The 12334-nt window shown below is 34.6% G+C and overlaps 1 protein-coding gene across 1 annotated transcript; it reads right to left on the bottom strand.

Annotated features, from left to right (window-relative positions):
- Positions 1–4526: 4526 nt before the first annotated feature.
- On the bottom strand, positions 4527–11463 carry LOC135955187 (uncharacterized). Its single transcript, XM_065505506.1, has 7 exons — positions 11363–11463; positions 11233–11295; positions 9921–9993; positions 9568–9622; positions 9453–9512; positions 9084–9152; positions 4527–8998 (listed from the first exon to the last, which is right to left on the bottom strand). The coding sequence occupies exons 1-6, from the start codon at positions 11387–11389 to the stop codon at positions 9104–9106; spliced, it is 327 nt and encodes a 108-aa protein (XP_065361578.1). The 5' UTR covers positions 11390–11463; the 3' UTR covers positions 4527–8998; positions 9084–9103.
- Positions 11464–12334: the final 871 nt, after the last annotated feature.

Raw genomic sequence — 12334 nt, 5'->3', positions numbered from 1 at the left:
AAAACCTTAAATTCAAAATATAGAAAAGAACTAAAAAAAAAAAAAAGGTTAAAACAAAATATAAATTAAAGCTAAAATAAATAAAAACTAAAGCTAAAAACTAAAACTAAAGCTAAAAACAATAACTAAAGCTAAAAACTAAAGCTAAAATATAAAAGTAAAGCTAAAAATAAATATTAAATAAAAAGGAAAAACAAAAGAAAAGAACAAAAAAAGAAACATTAAATATAAAAAAAAAAATTAAATAAAAACGCCAAATTATCGCCAACCACATCCGCCACGTTAAAGATTCCATCCGCATCCTCGCATCCTTAAATCATATACACACACCATCAGCATTAATCCATAATCATCCTTGTCAACCGGCAACGTTCAATCATCCTAGTCATCAACTTCTCCAATAGTACATCAGCCTCCATCATTCATCCGTTTCTTTTTTTCCATCCATCATCATCAGCGTTGTCAGCATCTCCTGCATCATCATCCATCAGAAGCACCTCAGCAACCATCATCAGCATCTGCATAAACAGTCTCAGGTATCTGCAAAGTAAAAATTTTATGTATTTATAGTTATTTTTATATATTTAATTTCTATATTTTTTTTTTGTGTATAAGCGGTTAAAGCTAGAATTTACCTTTTTTTTTATTACCTAAATAATAAATTAATTCCTCGGAGAAGTGAGGGGAAATACTTAGGGCCTTAAAAAATGAGCTCATTTTGTAGGGTCATTTAGTTATTTAGTAAGCCATATGTTGGGCACCATAGGTACCTAAAAGAAAAGTTAAAATCACCTAGAAAATAATATAAAAAATATATATAACCTAAAAAGAAAATAAAGAAAAAGATATATATAATAAATATATTTTTACATAAATGCTTAAAATACATACCGAATTACCTGTAAAAACTGTTAAAAAGAATTAAAATTAAATTAAATATTAAAATAAGATAAGGAAAATTTTGTTAATAAAAGAAATAATGATATTTATAATGTATAAATGAAATATTATGAGTGTTGTCATTTAACATGATGGAATAAATTAAATTTTAAGCGGCGGTAAGTAGGGGAAATTTAAGTTGCAGGTATGGTTTGGGACGTCAAGAAGAGGACGTCATGGCGAGGGTCAAACCTCGAGTGGGAGGGCAATACATTTGTGTATAAGTATGACCGGTAGGGAGATGCAGCCAAGACTTCGAGCCCCTAACAAATAAAAAAAAAAAATACATACATAGCTGGTATGATTTTTTGTGTTAGTGTGTGTCCATGGTCCAGGTTGCCGGCAAGAACCACCCCCATCCGGCGAGCTTCAGCCGAGCTTAACGCGGGCATACCAGCGCCGCTGGCAATCTGGCCACTCATTGTTTTGTTTTCTTTATGTTTGTCTTCCGTGCAAACATATTACACACCACACCACTTCACAAAATGGCGCCCAACGTGGGGCCCGAAGTAGACCAATAGCCTGAATTTTTAATTTTTTTAACTTTTTAATTTTATTCCAAATTTGATTTGTCGCAACTGCGTATGGCCAGTTAGGTCAATGCAAAGAGTCCCTAAGCTGTAGCGACGCAGTTGGACAAATAATTTTTGAGTTTCTTTTTCCGTTTTTTATTGCTTTTCCATAGGTGTGAATCCTTAATAGTGCATGACCAATATTGTACACACCTACGTAAGTCCCGAACGGCAGGACAACCAAGTCCGGTTCGCGTTGCGACGTATGGTGTGGGCAATATAGTCATGTAGCATTATGGATTCACCAGCCTATCCTTTCCTAACAGCTTGAGGCTCTCATAAGAGTTGTAAATATAGCTAACGAAATGTAGATTTGCTCAAGTTGTGAGGAAAGGATAGCTTAACCAGCCAAAACACAAATCCCTATAAATAAATATTTAAGAACTTACGTTTTGTCCACTGTAAGATGGTTAGGGTAGTCCAATTATTCCGTGATGTTAATCCGAATTTTTGCTGCACCCTAACAATCGATCAGTACAATTCTAGTATTTAACTTCATTCCATTTCATTGGTTTTTTTATTACTGCATCTCCTGAAACCAGATAAAAAAAAAAAATTAGGTCATATTTATACACAAATCAGCAATGTAAATTGTGACATCCTTACCTGCAGGCTTTATTTTCCCGAAAAAGCCGCCCGCATATTATATCATATTTGATTTCCTTTATTTGATTTTTTTTATTTTTGATTATTTTATTTGATTTTTTTTATACATATTATTTGATTGATATTTAATTTATTTTGAACTTTTATTTAATTATCGGTTTTCTTATTTGAATTTTTGATTTTGATTTTATTTCATTATTATTTTGATTTTTGATTTTATCCCATTATTATTTTGATTTTTATATTTTTCTTGAATTTTTTTTGCTTGAATTTTTATTATTTTAATTTTTTTATTATTTGATTATTTTATTTTTTTTGAATTTTTTTTTTAGTTTTGCTTTTACTTCCATGAAAAGGCAAAATTGTTTTTTTTTATACCTTTTTTATTTTTCGGCAAAAGATTCTGTGTGTTTGAATTTGGTGCGAAATTTGATTATATTTTAAAAAAACCTCTTCACTAAAAATTATTTAGATATAATTTAAAGTTTTCGATTTCATGGTTGTAACACGTAGTGCGAGTCGGTTACAGCAAAACAACGCCATGGCTACGACTAGTTCCACCAATACTCCTACCACCGAGTCTATCGCTACTGTTAGTAATCCCGCAGTCAGTACAATTATTACCACGGCATCCAGTATGACAAACCCAGTACTCAGCACACAAGCATCACATGATCTGTCCATCAGTTCTGAGGCAGATCAAACTGTAATTTCCCCGACGTTCTTGAGTGAGACAGCTCAGAACATACGCAGAGAAGTGAGAGAAGTTAATCAACGAGCGGAACAGGCACTACAAGTCAGAGACGCGCAAAATATTGTGAGTGCTTCTGTCGGTTTGCAACAAATACAACTGATGAAAGAAGTGGACGATAAGATACAAAAAGCACTTAATGACGTCAAACAGCTCATTTTGTCTCTGTCCGCTCAGAACCAAACACAAACGCCTACTTCTCGAGTAAATGATGATTTACCACCACTTGAGGCATCAAGAACCTCGCGGGAAGCGAACACATCCAGGTATGTGCAGCCAGAGGTATCGCATGTACAACAAAGTTATGCTCAGCCACCACCACTGATACCAGCACCAAATTGCGTACCAATTGGGCAACATGCACCCCAAGTTGTTGAGGCATATACACGCCAGACACCTGCAGTAACGCAATATCAACAACAACAGTCACTTCTGCAGCAGCAAAATCCTCTGCCATGTTACCAACTACCAGCTCAGCCGTATGTCCAGCCACCACAGTTACCGCCGTCACAAGCCCAAGCTCCATACCAAGGCATACCACAATACCAAGGGTATCAAAGGTATGAGAACACCCAGCCTGGGTATCCACAGGACGCCTGGTCTGGGTCAGCAGCTCAACCACCGCCACAACAACCACAAAGCTACAACTTCGCAATGTCGATGCCAAGGCGGCAGGAGCCTTTAGACAAATTTAAGTTGGCCAAATGGGGAGTGAAGTTTGATGGCACAAACAAAACTATAAACGTGCAGGAATTTATATTTAGAGTGGGAGCGCTGAGGAGAGATTACAGCTGCACAGACAACGAACTCCTACGCAGTTTCCATATACTGCTAGAAGGTCCAGCCCTGGATTGGTACTGGGACTACCGAAAAATCGTCCATATCAATACTTGGGAAGAACTAGAGAAAGCTTTGTTGGCTCAGTACCGCAGATTTGAGCAGGAGCATGAAATTCAAATGCGCATTTTAAATCGACGGCAGCTGCCACAAGAAACCTTCGATGAGTTCTATAATGCTGTGATAAAATTGCGAAACCAGCAGCAGAATCCATATGTGGAAGAGCAGATTGTAGAGATCATGAGAGGCAATCTAAAACCATCGCTGGCGCAGATGATGTTCTCAGTGAGGTTGAAAACGTTGTCAGAATTCTGCAGAGAAGTGAGGCGGGCTGAGAACTTGTTAGCCAACCAGAGACAAATGTATCAACGGTCAGCTCAACGGGTAAACGAATTGTACTGTGTGGAAGATGAGCAGTCGTTGATTGACTTGGAGGTAGATGGTATTCGGTCGACCAGCCATTACACTTGCTGGAATTGCAAGGTCGTTGGCCATAGTTTTATGGATTGTCCCGAACCCATAACTAGGACATTTTGTTTTAGGTGTGGTAGGGAAAATGTAGTGGCACCCAAATGTCCAAAATGCCAGGGAAACCGGCCCAGGAACCCGTCTCGAACTGGGGAGGCGAGGTCCACCGACGTGTAGACCCAGTAGAAGTAGGTCTACAACAACAGCAACAACAACAAGTGAGAACAGAAATAAGGGTTTTAAAGAATTCGAATAGGTCGGAGTTTGAGTTAAAACCGGAGCCTCGGCTTAGGGAACTCAAACCCCTACATATTCGAATTCGAGAGTATAATGAGGCCAAAAATAGAATATTCGGCAAAGTACCAAATAAGATTAAAAAGGCCCGCGAACGATACAGAATTAGGAAAAGACTGCGTAACGAGATCGCGTCAGCTTCGCTTTACGAAGGTGAAGATTCTCGACTTTATACAAAAATCAATATAGGTGGTCAAGAGATAGTGGGTCTTCTCGACAGTGGCGCTACCGTAACGTGTCTCGGAAAGAATTGTCTGGAGTTTATTGCCAAAACCGGTCTCGCGATAAAAGACTTCAGAACTGTTATTAAAACAGCGGATGGAACAGTCCATCCCATAGTCGGCCGAGTTAGGGCAGAAGTTTCGTTCCATAATACGGTAAATGTTATCGATTTTTATCTAGTGCCTACTTTGAATCGAGAGCTTTTCTTGGGTGTCGATTTCATGAAGGTTTTTAAAATGTTTGCCTGTATAGATAGTCTTACGACTAATGGAATTAGTCTCTGTGAAGAGGCGGAAAATACCGTAGATATTGTGACCCATAAGCTGACAGATGATCAGCAACAAAAATTAGATTTAGTCATATCGATGTTCCCCTGCTTTAGTAAGAAAGGATTAGGCAAAACAAATTTAGAAAAGCATTCGATAGATACGCGTGATGCTAATCCAGTAAAAGATCGTCACTATCCTGTTTCTCCGGCTGTGCAAAAATTAATGTTCGCGGAGCTGGATAGGATGCTTGACCTCGGTGTGATTGAGCTTAGTGAGAGCCCATGGAGTCACCCAGTTACTCTAGTCCGCAAGGGCGAGAAGAACCGGTTATGCCTGGACGCTCGTAAGCTCAATGCACTGACCGTCAAGGATGCCTATCCATTGCCGCACATTGAAGGTTTGCTCAGTCGTTTGGGAGACACTATATACATCTCTAGTGTCGACCTGAAAGACGCGTTCTGGCAGATACCACTTGACTCATCTAGTAAGGAGAAAACCGCATTCACGGTGCCAGGACGACCACTTTACCATTTTACGGTCATGCCTTTTGGGTTGTGTAATGCTGCCCAAAGGTTATGCCGTCTAATGGATAAAGTGATCCCCGCAGCACTTCGTGATAGGGTTTTCGTCTACCTAGATGATCTTTTGATAGTGTCTCCAGAATTCGAGACACATCTGGATTTGCTGAAACGTGTATCTATTTGTTTAGCAAACGCAGGACTGACCATCAATGTGATGAAATCTAAATTTTGCTTTAAGGAATTAAAATATCTAGGGTATATAGTAGGAGGCGGCAAACTAAAACCTGATCCGGCTAAGGTGGAAACAATAACTCGTTTTGCTTATCCTAAGTCAGCAAGACAGGTGCGAAGTTTCATGGGAGCAACAGGCTGGTATAGAAAATTTATATCAGACTATGCTACCATCGCGGCTCCAATCTTTGAAACGCTGAAGAAGGGTAAGCAATTCAAGTTTTCGGAGGAAGCTAAAGTCGCTTTTGATCGCCTCAAGGAAGCTCTGATTTCGAGTCCGCTTCTTAACCATCCTGACTTCAATAAGCATTTTTACATTCAGTGTGATGCGTCTGATGTAGGCATTGGGGCAGTCCTTTTTCAGAAAGATAATTCTGAGGGAGAACACCCAATTGCATACTTTTCACACAAGTTAACATCAGCGCAGAAAAATTACTCAGTGACTGAACGTGAATGCTTAGCTGTAGTCCTGGCGATTAAGAAGTTTAGGCCCTATATAGAATTGATGCCATTTACTGTCATTACGGATCACAGCAGTCTGAAATGGCTCATGAGTCATAAGGACTTAACTGGTCGTTTAGCTAGATGGAGTCTACATTTACAATCCTATGATTTTACGATTGAGCACAGGCAGGGGAAGCAAAATGTGGTACCCGATACCCTGTCGCGCTACGATATGGACGAAATCTCGCTAAACGTGCCCAAGCTCGTCGATATGAACTCGGACGCTTTTCGGTCGGAAGAATATTTGAATTTGATAAGTACCATAGAGAAAAACTCGGAACAATTACCCGATTTAAAGGTCGTCGACGGTTTTATCTATAAACGCACCAAGCCATATACCGGAGAGCCTATTAGTGAAGATTTTGCATGGAAATTGTGGGTACCTTTAGAGCTGACTGAAGATATCGTAAAGACGAGTCATGACTCCCCACAAGCTTCTCATGGAGGCATCGGTAAGACTCTACATAGAGTAAAAGAATATTTTTATTGGCCAAATCAGAATGTGCATGTTAGAAATTTCGTGAGAAACTGCCAGACTTGTAAGGAAGTTAAACCTGCGAATATAACGCTTAGGCCACCAATGGGTGCCGAAACAAGAAGTGAGAGACCATTCCAGCGTATATTCATAGATTTTCTTGGTCCTTACCCGCGATCTAAAAACGGAAACGTGTACATTTTTATCGTTTTAGACCACCTCACAAAATATGTTTTCTTGAAAGCCTTGCCGAAGGCCAACGCTAAAAACGTCATAAAATTTTTAATTTCGGAGGTTTTTCACAAATTCGGTACTCCGGAAACAATTGTATCCGACAACGGAAAACAGTTTGTGAGCAAGGAATTTGAGGATATGGTAAAAAACTTTGGGGTTAAACATATTCGCACAGCTATACACTCACCACAAGCGAACGCGTCAGAACGCGTGAACCAATCGATTCTCGCAGCCGTAAGATCGTATTTGCAAGGTGACCACACCGAATGGGACAAGCATTTGTCAGAAATTGAGTTTTCATTAAGATCTTCGGTGCAGACATCGATTGGTATAACGCCATATTTTGCCTTATTTGGTATGAATATGATTGGACATGGTAGTGTGTATAGTTTGGCGCGTAAACTCAAAAGTTTAAACGACGCGGAAACGAACGTCATTCCTAAGCCAGCCAGAATGGAACTTATCCGGCAAAAGATACGCGAAAATCTACATAAGGCCTACGCTCGAAACGAGAAAACTTATAACACGCGCTGTCGGCAGGTTAAATTCATACCCGGTCAGGAAGTGTACCGTCGCAACTTCCAACAAAGCGACTTTAAGAATAATTTTAATGCTAAATTTGCTCGAAAATTTCTTAAATGTCGGATTGTAAGACCAGTAGGGAATAGTTTGTATGAGGTCGAGGATACTCAGGGGAAATCGTTAGGGGTATTTCATGCCAAAGATTTAAAGCAATAGCCTTAATATCTTTGGTGGTTCTAGTCCTAACATTTCTGTCCAAGCGAGTCCGTGCGTTTTAGAAAAGAAAATCTTTTTCTTTTCATGTCTTTATTGATAACGAATTACCGATGTCGAATTCTTCCGTGTTTTATTGAAATAATTTTTAATTTTAGAACTATGCCTTGAAAATGATTTTTGTGCATTGTTTTGCCAACTAAACGCTAACGTTTCTAAGCGGGTTACTTTTGTAACCGTCACCAAACTATAAATGCAATTCCTTAGTAACGCCCTGGGGAACTATGCCATTAAGGACTGGGAACTGTTAGTCATTTAGATTGGTAACATCCATCTGAGACCGATCTTACAGCAAGTTGTTGCAAAATAAAATGTCTTATATCATCAGTATCTCATAATGAAATACTAGATGTTCTCATTAAAAAGGCATTAATCCAGAATTTAGAGTTATCTCAGTGAAACAAGGTCGAAAACATATGCGGTGATGGTCATGTAATGAAAAGTTTTTCTTGAAGTTGTTACGTCTTTTGTTTTTAGTACCGTCGCGGTCATTAGCTAGATCTAATCGCATATTTTTCTTGAAATTATTTTCTTATTTAATTGCAATGAATTACTGTGTGGCGGGGTTATAGAGGTATCATGAGCAGTATTGGGTTCTGTACTATCTTTCTTTCTTGTCATAAACCAGTGAAATCCATAGCTTTTAGAATGAATAATTATTTGTTTGGTTCGACTAAAAACTTACGTTTCTAGCTGGTTACATTTGTAACCGTCATTACCCTATTGTTAGGTGCAACCTCATCAGAACTTTTGGGGAACTATGCCATACAAAGCTAGAGGTTATTAGACACCTAAGGTAATAACATGCTTCTTAGTCCGATCTTACAGTAAGTCGAAACCAAAGTTAAATAATTGTACTATACATATTGGCAGACCAACATGTAATTGTTCATTCTTAAAGCAGATCCTAATGGGCTATGATATGAATGATTGATTGTACAGAAACACCAGATTTGACCATGATACAATCTATAACCAAGCCAAACACAATTCATTAGAATTCCGTGATAATAACAAGTTATTTAGGACCTTGCAATTATAGTTAACTAAATACTTATGTGTTATTACCACAGAATTCTGCATTAATGGAAAAATAATATGCCTTATCGAATCTTATTTATTTATACTAGCACTACTATCTACTTTGTTAATATTTTATATTTTGCTTTGTCTTACTCACCCAGATATTTCTGCTCACATTTGTTGCTGTCGTCGTTGTTGATGTAGAAATCTTGTAGTGCACTTTTTGTTGTGATGCTCATTTGTTGAGTAATTTAAGCCTGAAAATTGAATTGAAAACATGAATTAGTATATATACAAATGTATGATTGTAATTAGATAAATATTTTAAAATTTTATACTTGCCAGTCGTCAAGACTTTCACTTTAGTTGGTCTCAATAATTTTGGTATCTATCCATTTGAATTCCCATAACCTGTGAAAATTTTAAATTTATTAAAATGTATAAACACAAAACAAAAAAAAAAAAAGAAAAAAAATTGAATTTGTAGGAATTAATTTACAATTTTGCGGAGAATTACAAGGGGTACTACTCGCCAGAAATATTAAAACTTCTGGTGATTTTAGTCCTTGTAATTCGTCCTCACTTCTATGAATGAGACTAATTTATAGACAAATTAGACTCATTATAAATACTTTATTTTATTATATATTTTAATGATATACTTATATATAATATTTTACTTTTGAAATTTAAATTTTTATATATACTTACTTTTTATTTATCTTTCTCTTCTCAAAAAGAAGTTGAATGAGGTCCATGAATTGGTATGACCTGTAAAAGAGAAAATAATAATTTTATCGTAAAAAAATATATATAAATTGTTTACCTTTGGTACAACAAATTCTTTTTTCCTTTGGCACTTCGAATGAAATTATTAAAGCCTGTAAATAAAAGGAAAATCGTTATTTATTTCAAACATTAACAAAATTTTAAAATTAAATTTTCTAAAAGTTGATTTTTGAATTTTTACTATTTACTTTAGTATTCGACTTTTAGAATATTTTATTCTTTATATTTCATATACATACAAATATATTATCATTTTTTTTACTTTTCCAGAGATAAACAAGGGGTATTTCCCGCCAAAGACTATTAGTTTTTGGTGGACTTAGTCCTTGTCTCTCTTTTCAATTTGCCTAAAAGTTACTTTTAGAAACTATAAAAACTTTTTTTACTTACATTTTCTTTGATATTTCCTGGAATCCTGTAATTTCAGCATTTTTCTTTTCGACTTGAATATAAAGATGGGAATCTGAAGGAAAGAAAAGTAAAATATGGAAATTTTAGTAATTTGCTAATATTATTTTGTATAAATTTTTGTATAGATATATAGTCTTTATTTTTTTTTATCACTTTATTTGCTTCAATAAATTTTTCTAAACATATAAAATGAGTTTTAAATGAAATTAGTATATTAGTAAAAATTTGTTAGAAAATTTATGAAGTCAAATTCCTTGTTAGTTTTAATTTTACACATTTGGTTACTAACATCACATTTATGGCTTTTGGTAAAATTGGCTTTATAAAAAAAAAAAAAAAAAAAAAATTTTTTTCGAATAACTTTTATTTCCACAATTAAAATTTTGGATACACAGTGTAAAATATATATTTTTTTTTATTATTACTTTGGGATTTTACATAAATGTAATTTTGATTCTTTGCACTTTGTTATTTTTAGTCACATCACTTTTAATTTACACTGTAAAATCTTAAATTCAAGTATTTTTGATTTTCCAACTTATTTTTAACTAATTAAAAACAAGACACGGCACAATAATCACTTTTAGATTGTTAACACTTTTGTTATCCACTGTAATATTAATTCTCGAAAATTTGCTTAATAATTCACTTTTACTTCAAAATATTATAAATTCCTATTAGTTTTGATTTTCACTGTAATTAAATTTTTATGTTTTTACACAATCACATCACACATCAAGTTTTTTTTTCTTAAATTATTAAAATTTAATTTTTGTCACACCACTTTTGTTTTTCAGTGTAAATAAAATTTTTTTAATTCACTTGCCTTTTTTTTGATCACTTTAAATTTCATATTTGCACTATTTTAATTTTTTTATTTTCTCACATTTAATCACCACTGTAAATTCATTTAATTTCATATTATTTTGTTTTGACACACACTTTTCACGATCACTGTAAAATTGTAAAATTTTATTATTATTATTATTATATTTTTGTTTTACACTGTGTACATGATTATCACTAAAATTTTCTTTTTTAATTTTAAAAATTTTTACACTTTTGTCACCCACTGTAAATTCCAATTGCACAAATTTTATTTTTATTTACACTTTGTAACTTTTTCATAAAAAAAAACACCGATTATCACTATCTAATTAAACTTTAATAATTATTCTACGCTACGTTACGTTAGCGTAATCACTTTTTGTTTACACTTAACACACAAACTAATTAAATTACAACACAGTTTGTTTTAATTAACTTTTTATATAAAAAACACTACACTTACCTTTAATCCATTGCCATAAATGATGATGTCCTCATTTTTTTTATTGCATCGAAATTCCCATTCCTGAAAATAGAAAAAAATTTTGGTAATAATCACTAAAATATGTTTTATATTAAATTTTTACACTTACCGATAATCCACCTAAAATCAGCAGCATCCTTTGTCTTCTCCTAAAAAGAATATAAAAAAATAATTAAATTAATATTTTCCTACATTTTGCCTAAAAATTTTCATTTAATCTTATAAAATTCATTCAATAAATAAAAATTCATTAGTAATTACTTACCTATTGATCACCACCATTGAAAAATTTACTACGCATTTACACATGCGTAGTTTTTTTTATTCCTCCTCCTCCCGTTCCGTTTTTTTTTTATTCATGCTGATCAGTTGAGAGTTGCCACATGGTAGAAAATTTAATACAGTGTTGTATTTATGAATCGTGGTGAGTAACCGATTAGTGTTACCAGAAGATATTTTTTATAAATGGGAATTTGAAAATCCCCAAAATCCCAGAAAATATTTAACATTAGGGTGGTTCATAAATATCAGGCTGCTTATTTTTCCCTCCCATTCTGTATCCATAGATGGATTACAGAAATGGTTGGGTTTGTCGTGTGCACCCTGTGAATGATGAGAAGAGGTTGGCAACGCGAAAAATGATGAAAGATGTCAAATGGGTTTTGACAGAGAAGAAAAAAAAGGAAATGGACTAGAAGGAATAAATAGAAAAAAAAAACAAACAAATGGTAGGCGCCAGGCAAAGTAGATTGCTGACAATCTATTTTGCCTGGAAAAGATGGAACGTTGCCGAGGTGATGAGCTGGTAGATTACCTTGGTATCGATCTCTTTTGCTGTGGATCGGATTGGTGAGAAGTTATGTGGCGCACCGTAAAATAAAAAAAGGATTGTGACTATAAGTTTTTGGTGAAAATTTTATTTAATTAAAAACCTTAAATTCAAAATATAGAAAAGAACTAAAAAAAAAAAAAAGGTTAAAACAAAATATAAATTAAAGCTAAAATAAATAAAAACTAAAGCTAAAAACTAAAACTAAAGCTAAAAACAATAACTAAAGCTAAAAACTAAAGCTAAAAACTA

This window comes from Calliphora vicina, chromosome 3, assembly GCF_958450345.1.
Source record: "Calliphora vicina chromosome 3, idCalVici1.1, whole genome shotgun sequence".
NCBI lineage: Eukaryota > Metazoa > Arthropoda > Insecta > Diptera > Calliphoridae > Calliphora > Calliphora vicina.
Note: the sequence above shows the minus strand (reverse complement) of the source record. Positions and strands in the feature narration are given on the sequence as shown.